The sequence below is a fragment of the Hippocampus guttulatus genome, chromosome 2 (assembly GCF_054856545.1).
Source record: "Hippocampus guttulatus isolate MCC_2025c chromosome 2, RoL_Hgut_1.0, whole genome shotgun sequence".
Classification (NCBI taxonomy): domain Eukaryota; kingdom Metazoa; phylum Chordata; class Actinopteri; order Syngnathiformes; family Syngnathidae; genus Hippocampus; species Hippocampus guttulatus.
In genome coordinates, this window is record NC_141262.1 from 7747181 (window position 1) to 7768725 (window position 21545).

General features: G+C 43.6%; 3 protein-coding genes across 5 annotated transcripts in view; 1 reads left to right on the forward strand and 2 right to left on the reverse strand.

Moving 5' to 3' along the window:
- Window positions 1-21545, forward strand: part of tnmd (tenomodulin) — an 85170-nt gene that overhangs the window by 8554 nt on the left and 55071 nt on the right. For both annotated transcript variants that reach the window (XM_086133388.1, XM_086133396.1), the window contains exon 4: window positions 4451-4585. In XM_086133388.1, coding sequence (XP_085989514.1) covers window positions 4451-4585 — 135 coding nt within the window. The remainder of the gene's footprint in view (window positions 1-4450; window positions 4586-21545) is intronic.
- Window positions 6012-10054, reverse strand: LOC147208343 (uncharacterized). Of its 2 annotated transcripts, none has more exons than XM_086133418.1 (2): window positions 9222-10054; window positions 6012-6151 (listed from the first exon to the last, which is right to left on the reverse strand). In XM_086133418.1, the coding sequence occupies exons 1-2, from the start codon at window positions 10052-10054 to the stop codon at window positions 6145-6147; spliced, it is 840 nt and encodes a 279-aa protein (XP_085989544.1). In that variant the 3' UTR covers window positions 6012-6144. The 2 variants fall into 2 exon arrangements, with proteins under 2 accessions (XP_085989544.1, XP_085989533.1); XM_086133407.1 differs by lacking the exon at window positions 6012-6151 and adding an exon at window positions 8986-9135.
- LOC147208344 (uncharacterized) lies at window positions 10094-12420 on the reverse strand. Its single transcript, XM_086133377.1, is given in 2 exon segments — window positions 10094-11303; window positions 11305-12420. Coding segments are annotated over 2 exon segments (2250 nt in total). The 5' UTR covers window positions 12345-12420.

The window sequence follows — 21545 nt, forward strand, 5'->3', positions numbered from 1 at the left end:
TCGTGAGTCACCTCCTTTACTTCAGTAAAACTAAAGTAGGAAACAGTTTGAAACGTATTTATTAAGTACAAATTGAAGTACATTTTTTACAGTTCATTTTTATATAATAGTCATTTTGATAATGGCATGAAAAAAAAATCCTGCTCTCCTAGTACTTGTATTTGAAAGGGAAAAAAAAGTGTTGGTATCTAGCGTTGGCTCAGGCTCTGATGCAGTTAATATTTGTAAACGCAGCTTTGCCAAGGTTGTGAAACTAACAACAACACTGAAGTAGCTAATGCTAGCAAATTAAAAAATATGTTTTAAGTATGGGGGGGGCGGGGTTCAGCTTCAGCAGCGTGTTTTTGAAAACCAGAATCATTCGTATAGCCAAAAACATCAAAATATTATTTTAAGAAAGCCCATGGTTCGGGTATGGCTTGCTGCACCAATGGCAACGAGTTCAGCTTGAAGACAGCTGGGATCAGCTCCAGCACGCCCTCAACTCTTGTGAGGATAAGCGGCTCTGATAATGGATGGATGGATGTGTGTGTGTGTGTGTGTGTGTGTGTGTGTGTGTGTGTGTATATATATATAGTTAATTAGTTACTTATTTCTTTTCGCCACCCGCTGGCGAAAACTCCACCAGCCGACACTGCATTCCACACTCAAATCGTTCCTTAATAAAACATTAAGCACACAAACTAATTAACGAAACACCCACCTTAAGGGGCATATTCTTCTGTGTCCTTAATAAAAATAATAATAATAATTTAAAGCGTGCTTTTTTGTTGTCTCGCGCCTCTTCAAGGCAAAACATCTTAATGCACATTTTGAGTCATTTCACAGCTGCTGACAGCAAGTGATGACTGTCAGCGGCCAACTCGAGGTCATGACGCAGGGGCACACCTGGCCCATATACGCTCACTGGCTCCCCAACGGCCGTATGACGGGCAAATTGGTGAAAAAAAGGATCAGCGCCATTGGATCACCTTATAGATGAGCTCCACACATGTCACCGGCAAAGATAACTTCCGGATCCACTGCTCAAGTTCATTTCACAATCAAAGTGTTACATATTTTCAAAATAAAAGTGTCCGGAATTCACGTCTCGTGAACATTCCTCCAAATTAGGGCCATCCTCTGACTTAACTGAATTCCAACTCGTTGGTGATTGCACACATATTTCCATGTTATGCATGATGGTTGTGTCAGACGTCTGAACGGGAGAATGGCGCCACCTTGAAAGTGAGCAAGGAAGGTGCGCTAAGATATTGACATAAACACAAATAGGAGAATCCGCCCCAAAGTGCATTAACTGTTTGTGCAATGTAGACCTTCAGAACTATTCAACTTTTGTGTTCAACAGTAGGTGTCTTTTTTAAATCAAAAGAAGTCAGCAGGTTGTCCAGTCGACTGCAGCTGAAGAGGCACAATACAAAGTGCAAATGAGAAGCTTTCATTTACTCCACACAGAAAGCCTGATGGGAAAAAAAGCCTGCCTTTATTAATTTGTGCCGTCAAGCTTTGGGAATTGCTCACAGCGGAGAGATTAAAATTAAATTTGAGGAGAAATAGAAATTAATAATTGTAACCTTTCCACAGAACTTGTTGCCGTCCCCTCGTCCCTACGCTCTGCCCAGGGAGGGTGGCGGTAGTTTAGTCATCAGGAGTTTTTAATGGTGGATAAATCCTGTAGAATGCCACAGTCAAAAAGGTCATTTCTTGTTTTAATGTAGACGTGAAAAAAAAAATGAAGCCAGACGAAGAGAAGATACGCAGTCACTTAATTGCTCTACCGTGAAGTTAAAGCTCCCAACTGTAGCTGCTTAGCTTAGCTTTCTGGTTTTCAACATGCACGTCAAAAGATCACAGTTTTCAAACACAAACTGTCATGCCAGCTCTCAGAACTTTACTGAACAGTAAACAAGCTTCTCACCAAATGCCATTCAGAGGTGTTGTTGTTGTTGTTGTTGTTTTGTTTATTGAACATAAAAACATATACAGTAATAAACTGACAGAAAGCAAGGTCAGTAAAATAGTAAAAGGAAAGAGAAAACATCATACACACAATTATTATGTTCAAAGGAGTAGGAGGAAGTAAAAAAACGTATCTAGTCCTACCCCAAGTTATGTATTTAATTATAAATAGATCATTTTTATATCAATCAGAAAAAGAAAGAAGGAAGTCCCCGTAAAAGCTCATGCTTTTACCATGAACCGTGATATTTTTCAACTTTTGGTTTGTATCGGGATTTTATACATACACACCCTAGCACTTTTATATGTCGATTTTCTCTTGTATTCATAATGAATATTGCAGTACATTACTCCATCTACCAGCTTAATTCTGATTTATTATAATATTTAATGAATGTTTGGAATTTTTAGAATTTATCATCTTAACTCTGATTGATGTAGGTTTTCTGTACTATTCTCTTGAATTTATTTTTGAACTCAGCAAGTGATAAGTCCGTTTCAAAATTATTCCACAGATTAACACCGATGACAGATGCACTTCAGTGGCCAATCAAAACCCGTCCTCCACTCACATGGCGTAAAATGCCAGCCCCCAGCAAAGTTGTCAGCGGTTATATATTACAGCATAAATTGGTCGATATGTGGCCAGATGTCGCCTCCTTCGATTTGATGAATGAAACTGAAAAGACTGGCAGAGGGCCAAATTTGTTGCCATCTCTTGGAATGGCTGCCGGTGCTTTTGCATGTTTTTGAATAAACTGTTTTGTCATATACACAGCTATAATGTGGCCATGTATCAACGGATTCATCCTCTAATATGGAGCCCCGGACACTTTCGCTGGGGGGCCACCATCTTGAAAACATGTCAATAAAGGACGCATTTTGATTGGCCATCTGAATTTCTGTCCCCAGCAACCACACACAGAGAACTGTCTGCCGAGCCTACGGTCTTGAATAAATTTTTACTCAGCAGATAGCTCAAGTGTGGGGAAGCCTTAAGGAGGAGCCATTGATAACCCATAAGGAGGAAACTTCTTTCAGCCACTTTTATCCATGATGTTGTTTTTTTTTTCGGTTGACCCACGGTTTGTGACCACAGGTGTGAGTAGGAAGCATAAATCGACCCGTAAAATGAGAGCTTTATCTTTTGGCCCAGCTCCTTCCTGACCACAACACACCGATGCAGAGTCTGCCTCACTGCAGAACGTGCACTAATCCACCCGGTGACTTGCCGCTACATTCTTCACGCAGTTGTGAAAAAGACCCCAAAATATTTCAAATACTCCACTTATGGCAGCACTCAACGAGACACTCTTTTATTAAATTCAGAAGAGTTGAAGATCATAGCTTTATGAAATAAAAGAACCACATCATCTAGAAAAAGCAGCGGTTTATTACTGAGGCCATCAAACAGAGCCCCTCAATGCCTCAGCTGTGCCAAGAAATTCTATATGACTTACTGCCAGCAATTTGGACCAAATGAGGACACTGGTCAAATGTGGACCAAGTGGGCTTGTATCAGGGGGTCCAGTAACCCCCACAGCCCTCATTGAGCCACTCAGCTGAATGTCCTATTCAAGTCCACAGAGTACATTTTCTGAGATTTTTGAGGGGAGAAACTCCGATGCACCCGCCAGGACCTTGCTGAGGCTGAAGAGCTGGTCTGCTGGTCCGATGAACCCTCTTTTCGAGATCTCCTGGATAGACCTTACCAGGGAGGCTTAAGTGCGTGATAACCCTGGAGCACACCCTCTGTTCCCCATTCATAAAAGAGCTTATCAAAATCCCCTCATCAAGCTCTAACCAAGACTTCGAAGAGCCCACCGCAGACGCCGCTTCCTCACAGGAATGAGTGTTCTCCCTACTGACTGACAATGTCCTGAGTGGAGGCCAGCAGCGGCCCATCCCCAACTACAGAGCGCTGATGGGGCACTGCTTCCACCTCCTGAGCTGCTGCATGCTTAATTTCCTAAACGCTGTCTAGAAGTTATTCTCCAAAGACTCATTGAACTTCTCCCATGCCGGAGTTTTTGCCTCAGCAACCACCTGCATTCCGCTTGGTTGACAGGTGCCCACCAACTGTCCTTTAAATCATTTAGGCCAAAAAGGCCTAAGAGGAGTCCTATTTCAGCTTGAAGGCATACAGCTTTTAAATGGTATATTATTTAGCCAATTCACTTTTAATTGTGGGCATTCATTTATTTTTTTTACCCCATTTACCATTGAAAGACAAACCAAAATGGGCCCAACCGAAGCTGCTTTTTGTATGTCTGTCACATCATCATCATTTGTCATTTTCCTACTTGACCTGAAGACTTTTGCCTTCTCCCAAATTACCCAGTGATAGGGATCTAAAATCTTTCCGTTTTGCCTTTGCACTGTTTTCCCACATTATTTTTCACAATCTGTTTTGCCTCCTTTGGTATCCTAAAAAAAGTGACAAAAAACAAACCCAAAAAAGCACTACTCATGTCACTCTCACCAATTACAGGTTGAGGGGGCCAAAGAGAAGAGGGGCAAGTACTGCATTTACCAACGCATGGCCCTGATTCTGGCGTTTGTCTTCCTCCTTTTGGGACTCTGCGTTTTCAGCTTGGCATATCTGTGGAGCCCCACTCTTGGAAAAGTAAGATGTATTTTTACTTTATGTCATTGTTGGAGGATGATCAAACAGGGGGAAGTGTGTTGTTGTCGACACGGCGGGATCCCTTGACCGTTCTCCACTTCCCCAGGTCCTCCGCGTGTTCGTTTGATTCGGGCTGAGTTGATGTGCAAAAGTCAGAGGCTGGAAATGGAGAAGTTCTTGCAAGATGTTTTACTGAACGTTCAGGGCACAACACGAATCGATTCGGGCTCCTGTGAGTCTCAGATTTCATCAGGAAGCCCCGAGCAACTACAGTCACACGTACATATAGGCATAGTATGTTAATTATATTAATTAGGGGCGGGCAGTCCTTCCCCTCATGTAAAAATCTGAAACAAAGAAAGTCAAGCAAAGTTCGATTTTGGCATTTTGACAAAGTACAGACCATATCTGTTGGTCCACAAATCTTGAGATTAGGGTTCCTCTTCGAAGGCACTTGACAGCCTTCAGGGACTTTCCCAAGGTGGGAGACGCAAAAGAAAACACTTGGGGGGCTGTTAATCACTCAAGGGGAAATAGGAGCCCAGCTTCACACTACATTCTTTGTTTTAAGTAGCGGATGTTCAGGACAGAGACCTAATAGTCAAAGTCGACCTGTCTATGATACAAAGTTTTAAGCTAAACATATAACATAGGTGATATCTTCAATCCCTCTCTCGGACTCGAAAGAGTCCGAAAACTTGTTTGAAAAAGCTTTCCCTCTCTCGGACTCGTAAGAGTCCGAAACCCTTAAATGCATCTGAAAACATTATGTAAAGGTGATGTTTCAACAGCAAATACATTGGTGAGATAAATTCAAAACGATATGAAATGTGACAATAATAACGTAAACGTCAAAAACACTAATGTGTAATTCCAGCATGCAAAAATGGCGGTGATCATGAAAACATTGTGCATGCGTCAAATTCAAAAGTTATTTGGTTGTTTCCTATCATATGCAAGCAGATGCCCTCTCTGGTGGAGGCTGAGGAGGAGAGTCTTCCTCCGTATCCCACGGTGGTATAAGTGATAGCTTTGGGAGTGGGGCAGCGTTCGTTCGACGAGAGGGGAGTTTCTCGCCTGGTGGATGCGAGTTGCACAAGCAACAAACCGATCAAATACTTGGCGATCATCGTCGGTGGATACTTTGAGTGCGATGACAATTGTTTTGGGCAGACCACTTGAATTCAGGGCGAGTCGCTGGGAATGCTGTGTGTTTTTTTTTTTTTTTTTTCAAGATGTGAGCTCAGCTGCTGTTGGATTGCAGTTTTCCTGGGTGGAAGTTGCTCCTGCGTTGTCTGTTGCCGGGTTCAATTTGGAGTCGTCTGGCTCTGTCCGGGATTCGTCGAGCGTTGTTTCGAAGTCGTCAGGCGTTGTAGTCGTCCCAGGCTGGTCTCCCTGGCTGTTGATGTGATGGAAGCTGATCCCTGTGGGGCCTCAAGCTGGTCTGGTAGACGTCAAGTGGAACCACGTGTCTCCCTTTCCTTGCAGGCGAACCGCAGATGAAGTCCTCTCCGTCACCTTGTATGGACCCGTCCACCTGGGTTCCGACCACTTCCTTTTCAGAACCTTTAACCACACAAGTTCACAAACATTCATTAGCGGTGGAGCATCGGCCTGTTTTTCGGTCAGGCTGGAGAACGTAAAGGTCAACTGTCGCAGCCCAGGCGGTCCCTCCACCTGCGATTCCTCCAGTGGAGCTGTTGGTGCCGGAAACGGTCTGTTGGTAAGACATTCAAATGGTGTCCACCCTTTGGCTGAATTTAGTGACATCCTTACATTCATTAAGGCAATTGGGAGAGCCTGTACCCAATTTAGCTTAGACGATGCTAATGCTTTTGCTAATTTTTCTTTGATGTTCCTGTTCATTCTTTCAACTTGACCTTGGGACTGTGGGTGGTACACTGAACCAAAAGAGTGTTTTAAACCCAGGGCCCTCTCTACTTCTTGTAGATGTTTGTTTTTGAAATGAGTGCCGTTATCGGACCTGATTTTCTTTGGGAACCCATGAGTTGGAATGTAATGATTGATCAAGTGTTTAGCCACAACGTTCGCTGTTTCCGTTTTGCATGGATAGGCTTCTGGCCATCCTGAAAAAGAATCCACAATTACCAACAAATACCTGTATCCTGACACTGGTTTGATCATGTCAGTGAAATCCATCGAAACCACTTGACCAGGAGCAGTCACGTCCGGATCGTGAGTGCCCTGTGGTGGCTTCGTCGTAGGCATGCTGTTGTACCTGCTACAAACACTACAGTCCTGTAGTTCACTTTTTACAATCGTTCTCATGAAAGGGTGCCACCAGGTGTGGAGTCGTCTCAGTGTTTCATCCACGCCTACATGGCACACTCCATGGGCTTCACTTATCAACTGTTTCAACTGTTTTTGTGGTGGGATGCATCTCCCATCCTTTTTCCATATTCCATTATCACTCTTTGCACCCCCTTTCGACTTCCACACACTCTTTTCTTCTGGACTGGCTTGCTCTTGCCACAACTTGACCGTATCCTCATTCACCTCTTCCCTATCGGTTAATTCATTCTCACTGATCATTAGTTGCAATGTGGGAAGATGATAGCCTGCTGCCTCTTTCGCCGCCTTATCAGCCGAATCATTTCCTTTTGCTACAAAGTCTGAGCGTTTGGAATGTCCTTTGCATTTAATGATGGCCACTGCTTTGGGCAGCATTAAGGCATCTCGCAATGCTAGAATGTCTTGATGATGCTTAATTGGCGTTCCTACAGCAGTCACAAAATCATTTCGTTGCCACTCAGCCAGAGCCGTGTGTATTACCACGTGCACATATGCTGAGTCAGTGTAAATGTTGGCAGTTTTTCCCTGGGCTAGCATTAAAGCTGTTTGAACCGCAATCAGTTCAGCTCTCTGTGCTGATTGGGGACCTGTTAGTCTTTTTGCTACTACCGTCGTGAAGTCGTCATCCGTCATTCGTGTCACAGCGAATCCCGACTGGAGTCCTTTTTCTCCTTTGAAGCAATAGCCATCTGTAAACAGTATCATGTCTGGATTATTCAATGGTGTCTCATACAGTTCTTCTCTGAGCGTGTTTTCGTCCACTATCCGCTGTGTGCAGCAGTGTGGTTTTCCTTCCATCATTCCTTCCGCCATGTTGACACCTTCGTGCGTAAACAAGATGTGGGGTTGGGTTAGTATTGTCTCGATTTTTCTTTGTCTCCCTCCTGTCATGGTGAATGCCTGGCTTGTGACGTAATGTACAGTGCTGTGTGATGTGCGGATAGTGAGTGGATGATGTAAAACTATGTGCGATGTTTTCTGAACGAGCCGAGCAAGAGCTGAGGCAAAAGCCGCACATAAAGGATGTCGTTGTTCATATACGTCAAGTGGAGTGGATGCATACAAGCAAGTGTATCGTTCACCAACTCCCCCTTTCTGAAAAAGCACAGCAGACACACTGATTGATTTTTCAGACACATCAAGAAAGAACATTTTGGTGTAGTCTGGAATGGCCAACGAGGCCGCAGAGGAAAGAAACTGTTTCAAGCTGATAAACGATTGGTCTGCATCAGAAGTCCAGGTAAGAGAGTGAGTCAAGTTTCGCATGCCTTGGTCATTAACCATGGCGCGCAAAGGACGTGTGAGTTCAGCGAAGTCTGGAACATGGTGTCGAGAATAATTACAAAGTCCCAGGAAGGCAAGCATTTGCTTGACATTGGTGGGTTTGGGATGGTGCAAGATGTCATCCTTGTGTGAAGGTGACATGCCTGTCCCGTGTCTCGAAATGAGCCGCCCAAGGAATGAAACTTGAGGGCGTGCGATTTGAAGTTTGCTCTTCGAGCATTTCAAGCCAATCGTTGCCAAGTGAGCAAGCAGAGATCGTGTGGCTTCAACACACACAGTTTCAGAAGGAGCAGCCAGCAGAATGTCATCAACATATTGGATCAATAGTACTCCGGCTGGGAGAATTAGTGGCGCCAAAAGTTGCTTCAAATAGGCATTGAACAGGCCTGGAGAGAGAACAAAGCCTTGTGGCAGTCGGTTGTACGAATAGCACTCACCATTCCATGTGAATGCGAAATACTCCATCATGGAGTCATCAAGCGGGATGCAAAAGAAAGCATTCGCCAAGTCTATACAAGTGAAATGAGTGTGGGATGGTGCAAGTTGAGATAAGGTAGAATGCGGGTTGGGAACAGGCAAGGTAGGTGTCAAGACAGCAGCATTGATGGCGCGTAGATCGTGAACCATGCGGTATTTTCCGGTATTCTTTTTCTCTACGGGTAGGATGGGAGTGTTATATCGCGAACGCGGAATTTTGCATAGAACACCCGCTTCCAGCAACCCATTTATTGTGTCTGTTATACCGAGACGCCCTGATTCTTTAGTTGGATACTGTGGAATATAAATCGGCTGGGGTTTTATTTGAAAAATGACTGGAGTGACGTTGCATCGTCCCACGTCTGTTGAGTCGGTGGCCCACAAGTGCTGTGGAAGTTGTTCGAGCATGGATGCAGCGAGATCACTATCGGTCATTTCTCTGCCATGATGCCTGTCCAAAAGATTATGTTCAAGAACTGAAAAGGGATAAAATGCATCAGATTGGATCCAGTAGGCATCGAGAGATTTGGAATACAACAAGTTTTCGTGTATTGTTTCATACCAATCAGTCGCCGTTGTACACTCCCTCACGAATGGACCAAGATCCTTGGCTGTGTGTTGTGGAGAAACCATCAGCGAGACATGTGGATGGCAGGGTGGCATATACGGGTCGGACGGATCTGCCATCATGTACCATTTTTGTTGTTCGTCTGTTAGAGAAACCGAAAAGGCTACTCCTGGCTTTCCTACAAACAAATCGCCCATGTTCAATTGCCACGTGTTTCCCTCAACTTCCTTAAATGCTTCACTGTACACTTCATCACTTTTTCTGTCATAGTAGAGTGTGCAATGCATGCAGTCCGACACCATGTCATAAGTGCGAAGGCTGCGAACCCAAGGCGACCATTTCGTCCAGAAACTCTCCGCCTTCCTCCAATCAGTTGAATCTGTGTCCACTCTCGCCCAGTAGATGTCAGCTGTGGCACAGGCAATTGCAGGTGAGGTAACTTGTCCCTCGAATAGCTGTAATAGTTGAGCGTCCGTGTAGACAGATTGAGTAGAGCAGTGGCAGGAGTTCCCATCAGGGAACTCCAAAGTGAGTCCATCAGGGCTGCATTTTATGATCGGGGCCGTCTTGATGAGGAGATCACGACCCAACAGGTTCACTGGACAATTTGGTGCAAAGACAAAAGAGTGCATCAACGTTTGTGAGTAACATTGAGTGCGGACAGGGGTAGTCATGTGCAGGGTGGTTTCCTCTCCCTTGAATCCAACTAATGAGATGCCGCCGGTAGTAAGGGAACTTTCTGGTGGTAAGGTCATGACGGTGGAATGTCGCGCTCCAGTGTCGACCATGAAAGGTAGAGAAGTTCCTCCTACCGTCAAGTTGATCATCGGTTCCTGCAGACCGCGGCTAGTGGATCCAGGGCCCCATCATTGCGAATATTGACCGGCAGTCGGTGGCAGGTATTGTTGGTTTGGTGGTTGAGGAGGGCCAGGTTGCAGAGGTGGCATGACAGTCTGTTGTGGTGGCTCATTATAGGATTGTTGGTTGTAGTCTCCCCTGCCACGTGACTGTGCGTAGCCTCCTCTGTCGTAGCTCCTTTGTTGTCCTCTGCCTCTGCCCCCCCATCTTTGTCCTTGTGGTCTGGCTCGGCAGTCACGTGCCCAGTGGCCCATTTTGCCACAGTTAAAACATTGTCCTTGGTCACCAGGGGGCGCTCTCCGACCCCTGAATGGTCCCGACTGATACATCATGCACTCAGAAAAGACAGAAGGTGATGAGGTGTTAGCAGCTGGTGGAGTCACGGGCTCCTCCTTTTTCTGCAAGCTTTGGAGCTGCATAATAGTCAATTGGGATTCAACGTTCTTTCGCTTTTCATTTTTTGTTTCGTTATCTTTACTATGTCTCCGTAGATGGTGCTTCAGGTGAGACAGCCAGCGAGCGTGGTCAGCGCCAGGGAGATCAGGGTTTGACTCCATGGACTGGACTACGGATTTGGGAACCCCTTTTAGCACAGCCGCCCGAAATACTTGGGAATAAAGAGAGGAGTCAGTGGGTTGATGACCTGTTTTTAGCGCAAAATCGACTTGAGCGCGATCAATAAATACTGCTGCATCCTCATCCGACTTTGGAGCAAACATCAAGTCAGAGATAACGACCTCGGGTATGGGGAACAAAGCATCTAATGCTGTCAGTATTTTCATAAACTGTGTGCTAGTAAGTGCGATGTTGTCCATAATGTCTGTAAGTCCCGATTGTTTCAAAAGAGTCTCTAACTGAGACAGCGGGCACGATTGCGTCATCAATGCTCTTACGTCACCTGCTGTGAGAATTTGACCTGTCGTGGCGCGCTGGACGGTTTTCAGCCAGCTCTCTCCACCATTCTGCATGGGAGGAAGTTTCTGCAACATCAGACTGAGGTCAGAGGGGGTGAATGGTTTATAATACATTGCTTGACATCCCGACACAGGGTCCACCTTGGATATCATGGGAGCTTGGAAAGCAATCCCTCCCATAGAACGAGTGTACATGCCTTGCGGGCTCTGTGAAGCATCTGCATGTAATGAGGTGTCGATTTCAGTGTGTCGCGATGTACTCAGTGGTGAGTCTGGATGTGTATCTTTAAGGCTCTGTAACTCGCTTCATGTCAGTCATCTCCTTCTGCAGCTGGGACATGTATAGGTGTGTATTCACAGTCGCCATATCCTTCCGTCGTTCCCCCTCCTCTATCTCCTTCTGTCTCTCTTCAAAAATAACATCTCTAGCCTCACGGCTGCGTTTCACCTCTTCCTCTTCTTGTCTGTGTGCTTTCTCCTCTGCGTCTTTTAAGAGTGCGAGTAGCTCGTCACTAACATTCCTCGGCACTTCCTGATGTCTTGTCAACAAACTTTTAAATTTTATAGCTCTGTCTAGCAATTGTCGCGGCTCACGCCTGTATTTCATTAGTTCGTCAAATTCTTTTTGTATCATGTCGATTGAAGCAGTGACTCCTGCAGCCAGCGAGTCCGCAGCTGTCTGTCTGGTCGGATCAGAAGGTGGTCGACCCGCAGCGCCAACTCCATCCCAGTCCACTTGTAGGCTGCCTCCATAAACTGACAAAATAGGACAAACTGGTACAGATGTATCTTTAAGCATTTGTTTTACGTTTGCATAAGGTGAGTCGGTGAAAGGGTTAATAGGCACACTTTGTCGCCCCACGGCAGACTCACAATAGGATGGCGGCGCAGAGGGCAGCTGCTTGACTCCCACACTTTCTGTCTGAGATTCTTTTCTTGACTGTTTTACAGCATAGCCCATTGCCAACAGTCTGGCATTTTTTGTCCATTTTTCAACTTTCTTTAGACTTCCTCTCACCTTCCTGCCTCTCGGAGACAACTTGTTTGTTCTTTTCACATCTTCCTCCAATTTTTCCTTTTTATTCAAACATGCTTTTTCTACTTCTTTCATCAGAGTCACCAAGCACGCAGCCGAAGACATCGGCGGGAACCAGCCCTTGTCACAACATTCTCTCACCCACTCTCTCAGTTCATCCCTTTTTTCTTCCCTACTTTTCTCTGGCAAAGCGCCCACACACACACTACATGCACTTCTCACTTGATCACTCAGCAGCACACTACGGCCATGGTTTGGAATAACACGGGTATCGAACCACTCCAACTCCCTATCGAATTCCCCATCCATCTTTATACTTTAACAACACAAAACAAATTACAAACAAGGACACGACACACAGATTACAAACTAAGACACGACACACAGATTACAAACTCCTCTTCTCCCCTCCTCTTTTTATTTTATTAGCGGCCTTATTTATTTATTTAACGTCACACAAATTGAGGTCAATTCTTTCCCTATCAATCTCGCCCTACCTTATACTGTAAATTGAAATGTGTGACTCCCTTTATTCTTTTTCCCGGGAACCCCTTTTATTCGCGAACTGCAGTATTTAATATCCGTGAACTTCGTTGTCCACAAACTTCTGACTCACGAACCTCTTTATTCGCGAACCTCTGTATTCGCGAACCTCTTTATTCGCGAACCTCTTTATTCGCGAACCTCTTTACAAGTGAATTCTCCTGTATTCTCTTTATGATCTTATTAAATTTGAGGAATTCCTGTTTCTAAAATTCTTGACAGAACGAAACAACCCCGCCTAAAATAAGATCAGTCTTAAAATCAACTCGTCTTCCTCGAGGAATTCTAGTCTCTAGGATTCTTAACAGAACGAGACAACCTCCCTGAAGACGAGTTTTTCCTTTCCCTTTTTCCTTATTCTCTTGTACTTCACTTGTATTTCTCTTAAAATCAACTCGTCTTCCTCGAGGAATTCTAGTCTCTAGGATTCTTAACAGAACGAGACAACCTCCCTGAAGACGAGTTTTTTTCCTTTCCCTTTTTCCTTATTCACTTGTATTTCTCTTATTCTCTTGTACTTCTCTTCTTTACCGGTTATTTTAGGCCTTTGGTTTAAGCCGCAAAACGAGGAATTATTACTCCTATAACTCGATAATTCAAGCGGAGTACACCCAGTAATACGTTTAAACCGGTTTAAAACGTAAAACGAGGAATTATTATTTCTAGAACTCAGAATTAGAGCGAAATACACCTAGTAATACGTTTAAACTGGGTTTCTCAATTACCAGCCCCAAACTAATTTGGTCTCAAATCAAACGTGAATCATCACATCATATCAGTCAACAGGGCAGAAAATCAATCGAGAGGATAAATGTCCCCTTACCTTATCAATTATGGCGCGCCGAAATTCTGCCTGTTGACCGACAATCAGCTCGAATCACGTCGGGGTCACCAATTGTTGGAGGATGATCAAACAGGGGGAAGTGTGTTGTTGTCGACACGGCGGGATCCCTTGACCGTTCTCCACTTCCCCAGGTCCTCCGCGTGTTCGTTTGATTCGGGCTGAGTTGATGTGCAAAAGTCAGAGGCTGGAAATGGAGAAGTTCTTGCAAGATGTTTTACTGAACGTTCAGGGCACAACACGAATCGATTCGGGCTCCTGTGAGTCTCAGATTTCATCAGGAAGCCCCGAGCAACTACAGTCACACGTACATATAGGCATAGTATGTTAATTATATTAATTAGGGGCGGGCAGTCCTTCCCCTCATGTAAAAATCTGAAACAAAGAAAGTCAAGCAAAGTTCGATTTTGGCATTTTGACAAAGTACAGACCATATCTGTTGGTCCACAAATCTTGAGATTAGGGTTCCTCTTCGAAGGCACTTGACAGCCTTCAGGGACTTTCCCAAGGTGGGAGACGCAAAAGAAAACACTTGGGGGGCTGTTAATCACTCAAGGGGAAATAGGAGCCCAGCTTCACACTACATTCTTTGTTTTAAGTAGCGGATGTTCAGGACAGAGACCTAATAGTCAAAGTCGACCTGTCTATGATACAAAGTTTTAAGCTAAACATATAACATAGGTGATATCTTCAATATCAACGTCCATGTCATTGATTTCCAAACAGAATCAAATCCTGTAGACATATACAGTTTTAATGAAGGTTCATAGGGGGGTGGGGGGGGGCATCATTAGCACTCCAACTACTTGGTAAGTGTCAGGTATTTTAAAACAGTATTTGGACATTTTTTAACAGTAGGTCTCAATCAATTTACAGCAATGTCCTCTTTTGCTGACTCCTATGTACCGTGTCTGTGTATGTTGCTAACAACAAGGTAAATCCATGTTTGCAGGGCATACGTGAAAGCAGTGTTATTGTCACTACATTTGGTTGGTAAATGTGTCGAGATAAAAGTAAAATGAAAAAAACCCTGTTTCCATTACAGCAAAATCACATAGGTCGCATCAAAGCAGAACTACACAAGCACTGTGCACACTGCATTCATGCAGTCTTGTGTAAATATGGCCTGTGAAAATTTCAGCCTGTTGCATTTATCTACTTTTTGATCACACTGTCAACGTCATCCGAATGGAACAAGCTGACCAGAACGCCTGCAGCAGGACGCGGACCCCTTGGCAATGTAATCGGGATAAACTCTTGTCCTGGCAATTTATCTTCCTAAATCCAATCCAATCACACTTGATGGAGAACATTTTCACTTGCCTGCTTTCCCCTCAATATTCCCAGGGTGCCAGAAAAATCTTCTTTGCCCAAACTAACAGGAAAACAAATCAAAAATCTGACATCCAAAAATGTGTGAGATATTGAAGGCACTCTTGGAGGGGAAAATAATGGAAACTAAACAATGGTTAAGAGATAGGTCATACATGTTGGATGTATTTGAAATGCCATGATTGAAGAGGTCCACAGATAATGCCCTTCACTGTTATATCGTATCATTTCTTCAGACACTTGGCATTCACACAAAGATGCAAAAGTCTCCTCAAAGCTCAAATTAAATCAGGTTCATTTTTTTCACTTCCAGTGTCGACGGTGTTGTCCATATGCTCTGCTCTCAACAGATGAATCACCTTTGAGCAATTTCCTTTGTCCTTGTTAAATTTTTCATGCTGCAGGTAGAGCAGTCATTATTTCCACTTTAATAAGCTGTGATCATTCTCACAAGGCACCACATGTGTTGATGGCCGAGAACTCTAGGTTTCACTCTAATGGGGTCTTTGGGGGAAGGGATCATTCTCTGGCCTCCTCATCAATCGAGTGATATGGAGCCAATTTAAGGAGAAGCACCGGTCTGTTTCTTCTGATGGACAGGTGCTTCTCACATTTTGTAAAACCACCAGAGCCCATTCCAAAGGCGAAGCAATGGGATATACAACTGGACAGACAGATGGAAGGACAGAACCATTCTGCCAGATGGATAAGTTCAATTGCAAGACTGTAGTAGTCAGGTCCTTGTTTGTTGCGCAAGCAGGAGGTGCCAAAAGTCAGATGAGCTTTGATTTGACAGCTCATTTCCAACATTAGCTGTCGTCATCGTTACTTTGGGGAATGTAAACTCAGAGTTCTCTGTTTTACATCCTCAGACATAAATACACAGTGGTTTTCAAAATTATTTTCTAGACTGGTCCTTTGTGGGGGGGGGGGGGGGGGTTAGGGTAGTGGGGGTGTTGTTGTTATTGGCTCAGACAACCCAGCAGCACCTGTGAGCTATTCAAGGTTCATCTACAGTATATTTGAGCTATATTTGTTTGAACAAATCTGCTCTTTTAGAGACTTGAATCAGTTTTAAAGAAACGTTCCATGAAAAAGTTCCGGTTCAAACAAAAGTTTCCACCCCCCCGCCCCCCACCACCAAATTCCTGAAGGAGTCCTGACTCTGCAACTCATCAATTTTATTTATATAAGTCCTCAAAATCATAAATCGCTTACTAGAAAAATGCCATCCTCATGTAATACTTGTGTGTTACTTTTGTTAATTTCTTTTGATCAAAAAGAAATATGTTTGCCTTTGCACAAGACAAAGGTGAGCACAAGTCAGTTCAGACAAATGATGGCAGGACACTCTCAACAAACATTTCCTTCCAATGAGCCACGTGCACAGCAGCTTTTGTGTGTCCAACCAAGGGGCAAATGTCTTTTTGTATATAAGAACAGAAGATCCTTCTACTAGTCACGCAAACGATGACAGGATGAAAACCACCAATAGCTCAAAGTAGTCTAAATACCACACACACACACACACACACACACACACACACACACACACACACACAAAGCCACATGAGAGAAATTAATGTGGAGACACTATCATTGCATCCTGAATGACTGCAAGAGGATAAACCTATAGGGGAGCACACATATACTGTACCTGTACGTAAGTCAGTATAAACTAGACAATCAAAAGTAGAGGGAAAGCACAGTAGATAAGAGCACAACATAAAAGGACAGAACTTGCCAGTCATACCAAAGGTCCAAAAAGTTCATGATCGAACAGAATTATTTTGTCCTGTAATCCAGTAAATTATGCTTACTCCCAAAGTGACATGAGGACTTTTTGTCTTGTTATTATTGTATTTTTTTTCAAGTCTTTGAAAGGAAAATGCAACACTTCGAGTTAATGTAACTTGAAAGGGACAACAGACGGATACTGTAAACTACAGCTTGGAAACAGTTCTGTATTTGAAAAAAAACCCCACACAACACACTGCAGGGAGCATTGGTTAGGTTATTAGTTAGATTGGAATTTACAATGAAATTACTGAAGTTGGTTACCATGGTAACAATAATAAGAATGTTCATCATTTTCTAAAGCACTTGTCTTTATTAGGATCACAAGTGAGTCGCCGGACTTCGGGTGAGAGGTGAGGTGCACCCTGGACTGACCACAGTGTCTGCCAAAAAAAGTCAATAAATGGATGAATAATGGTAAATATTACATCCGGGTAATATTACATACTGGTAATATAATTTGCCACATGGGAGATCCAGATCACAACATTAGCAGCAGCTCACCAAGACAACACGTCATGTACCCTCACATTGTACGTCAAAAGACAGCCTGGTAATTTGCTTGGTGCATCTCAATATGACAGGAGAACCACCTGGGATTTTTCTTTTTTTAATTACCTGCAAACATATGTTGCTACACAAGCTTTGGGAAGATTCCACCATCTTCCTTGTGCCAGTGTGTGCGTTGAGCGTGTAGTGTCGGCATGTCGGGCTTGCACGCTTTCCGTTGCGTCAGCATGCATTGTGTGTGCATTCTCTTTTGGCTTGTGGCAAATTTTCTGTTTGCAATGTGCTCATTATTGTTCTGGGCCTCAAGTCTTGCTGAGGGATTTCAATTCCTTGTGAATTCATTACTCTGTTATTACTGGTTTACATCAGCACCCTTTGAAAGTGAAGACTGAGAAAGGTGAGAATGGAGTAAGAAATGTTGTCTTCAAAAATCTATCTGGACAAATAGAAAATCAAAATGATGTATGTGTGTTTGTACAGTACACCAAAATGCATGAGACCACAAGTCAGTGTAAAGTTAATGCCATAGCTGCTCTTGGTAACTTCTGTAAGGTAATGCCACCGGTATGTAGACGTTGTTGAAGTGAAAATATTTCGTTGTTCTCCAATATTTTTTAAATGCACTTGGTTCAGAAAAAGTGGATAGAATTAGTTAACACACATTCAAAAACATGTTGGGTTCAATAAAGACCCAATCTACATGACATACAGTAAATGTAAATGAATGAAATTAAAAACTTTCACAATTCCAGTAAAACTCACTGCAATAGTCACTTGCATGTCGCTGTTTTGGATCCAATGATAGAAAATGGCGGCGCGGACACACTTATTCCGTTGTATCAAGCGGGAGATGCTTGAGTTGGCACTTCTGCGGACATCCCCCTCCCTGCCTCTGCTCTGCAACTTCAAGAAACTGCACCACCTGGCGTTAAAATGCCTGTCATTACAAGTCCAAATGAAATGAATGCAATAATTTACATCGAACCTTAATTGAGTACCAACCTTCGGCGGGCCGGATTAAAAAGACCAATGGGCCGGGTCCGGCCCACGGGCCATAGATTGTCCATGCCCGCCCTAAATCGTCTATAGGTGTGAATGTGGGCATGAATGGTTGTTTTTGTACATGAGAAAGGTTATACGCTGCCTCTCGCCTAATGCCTGCTGTGAATAATCTCCAGGACACCTGCAACCGTAATGAGGACAATAAAAAAAAAATGGAATGGATGGGCTGACTGCTCTGCTTTATTTAATTTCTAACTGTAGAAGTCCGGTGAGCTGCCTCGGAATTGGTTGCAAAAAAAGTGGAGTATGTTTTCTCATCCTCATTCCTGCTCAAAATGGTAAAATGCTATAAACTCACTTATATTGAAATAGTCGACATTAAAGCACTTTATCGCGATAGTCTCTTCTCGTTTTCTTTTCAGGTGATCTAAATAGGGTAAAAAAAAAACATAGATGGTAAATAATAAATTTGTTAAGCACGTAATGTGTGAGGCCAAGCATTGCAAATCAACATTTTCAAATCAGATCTGATCCTGTGCTATTTTTAATTCATGAACCACTTTGAAGGGGATTATCTCTAAACGGACAGCCAGGCTGAGAGTAATTGCGGACCTGGAGATGAACCTTGAATAGCTCACAGGTGCTGCTGGGTTGTCTGAGCCAATAACAACAACACCCCCCCCCCCCAAAAAAAATCTACCTTACACAAATGTGAGGCATCTGCACCATTATTCAAATGAAAATTGCATTACTCATTCTGTACCAAGGGAGCTGCTCCTTGATGGCCTCCCAAAGGCCTCCCTGTCGGCATCACCTGGTGCAATGAGTCGTGCTTCTCCACCAGTCACACAGTCTCTCTTGGATTGGACACCCCCAACCGGTTTCGTTTATTCATTTCTTGTAAGCTGTGTCCCTTAGTATCTCGATGTCAACATGTAAGCGGTGCTGTGGGACGTCATTTGAAGTGATCCTGTCCCTGCCTATTTTGCCATGTTTGTTTACCTGATGTGACGGAATTCATTCACATTCATGAGGGGTCCTGTGGAAATGCTGCGTTCTCTCTGGGTACCGCGGTTTCTTCATCCAAACATAAAATGCATGTTAGGTTAATTGAAGACTCTGGGAATTGCTGATTCGCTTTTAAGGAAATATCATAACAATAACAAAACAAATCACTGGGGTCAGGTCAAAACCAACAATTTGGTCAATTATATACAGTATATATATATCCCCCCCCCCCCCCCCCAGAAATCTATCATATTGATCAGCATGTTTTTTTTTGTTTGTTTTCACCTTGATGACAGCAATATATAAATTTGATGCATAATATTATATAAGTGATCAAGCATGAAACATTACAAAACATAAGTTGTTACATGACAGTTCAGTTTAAGGCCCAAATTAGACACATAGTTTCTTCCATCTATTTTCTAATCCGCTTCCCCTCACGAGGATTGCGGGCGTACTGGAGCTTATCCCAGCTGTCTTTGGGCAGTAGGATGGGTTCACCCTGAACCGGTTGCTAGCCAATCGCAGGGCATACATGGACAAACAATTCACACTCACACTCACATCTCGGTACAATTTTGAGTGTTCCATTAACCTGCCATGCATGTTTTTGGAATTTGGGAGGAAATCCGAGTGCCCGGAGAAAACCCACAAAGGCACGGGGAGAACATGCAAACTCCACACCGGAAGGCCGGAGCGAGAATTGAACCCTGCACCTGTGCACTGTGAGGCGGACGTGCAAACCAGTCGACCACCATGCCGACCATACTTCCTTCCAATTACAAAATCACTTCATGTATGATCACAGTCGACAATTGAGAGCCCAACAAAGAGTGATTCTGGGTCCTGACCTTAATTTTTTTTAAACCCTCCTTTAGCAGCAGCGTATGTTGTGTTGAACGTTTTAAACCCTTTAAGCTGATTTACATGTTCAAAGAGCAACTCTCAGGTAAGCCACAAGTTTGTATTCTAAGTTCCTCTAAGTTTTGAAGGATACTTTAAATGACATGATTGTGTTTTGATTGTGTATTCCCTTGATATGCTTCTGCTAAATCATCTTGATTAAGCCTGGTTTCCTTTGTGATATAATTAACAGTTGCTATTATTGAAGTCACATCGTGCAATGACGCAAAGTAATGTCTTGTCTAGAAATATTTTCTGTGGGGCTATTTCAAACCCAAATATACACTTGAGTTTAAACGCAGCATTTCCTGTGTCAAAAACATAAGGCAACATTTTTTTAAAGCATTTGTGCGACTACAGCATTTCAGCAAGACTCAGTGGGAGCTGTGCCTTCATGAGCTTAAGCCGGTTGACAAAGAGTAAGACAAATATTTACACTACTAGAGGTTTTGAAAGTGTTCAAGCTAAAATGAAGACACTTTGAGAGGAAAGAAATATTTCTTTCACCTGACTTTACCAAAACCCGACAAAATATCACCACTGAGAGTACTGCACTGGACGTGTCAAACTGCACAAAACTTATAAGCACCTTGGTCGTAGGCAGATACTGCATTTGTCACCTTGGGGGGGGGAGGACACAAATTCAATGAGAGACTTAACAGAGAGCTAGCCCGTCGCAGCGCGAATGTTATGTTACTGACATGAATGTCACTGGTTTTACATTTTTACAGTGATTTGAGTTATACACAGCTCCACATTGGACATCTTCGGAAGAGCGCAAGGGTCGTGTTACAGCAATCACACGCCGCGGTGGTCGCTTTGCGCATTTATCTGGAATGCTGCCACACCTCCACCATCTTGCCCTGCCGCCCAATAGCTTCGTTTCCGCCTTCGACTACTTGCGCGTGTATGACGTCAGCGTGTTGTGGCCGCTTTCAGTTTCGATTTTCAATGAGCAAATGTGAGGCACAAAATGCCATGTGGTCCGAATTTGCTTATTTCGAGCATTGAATTCAATTATCATCAGGATTTGTAAGAATAAGTTCCAGCCTGTTTCCTGGACCTCTGCAAAGGAACAGCATACGCAAAATGGTTGGATTGGAGACAATGGAATTTATGTAAACGTCTGGTGGGATAAGGCATTTCAGACTTAACTACTTGCCTGTCTGACTAACTAGTCAGATTTAACACATAAAGGTAAGCTTCTCCTGAACAGGCAAATGTCCACTGAACACCAAGTTTCCTTCCTTGATGATTCTTTGAGCCTTTTTACACTGGGAATTAACTAGGGCAAAAGGGGAGCGCAAGCAGGGAAAAACAAATTGAGTTTGTTTTAAATTGTTGCCAGTGGAGTACTTGAGGTGGAAATGTTTGATTGTTGGTCGCTGCAACAACAGAGTGTGACAGAACTGTAAAGCCCGTGGTCAGGTATTTATTGTGCCACACAGCTGGGATATGGGTTTTCATTTCTTGCCTTCCCTGAAAGTGTCATTTACCTTTTAAAGATTGCACATCTTAATTAGCAACCCTTAATTTTTTCTGCAGCTCAAATTGTAGCATGTCGTATGTACAGC

Coding starts and splice junctions, on each gene's coding strand:
- LOC147208343 (XM_086133418.1), bottom strand. CDS start 10,054: ATGATCAACTTGACGGTAGGAGGAACTTCTCTACCTTTCATGGTCGAC.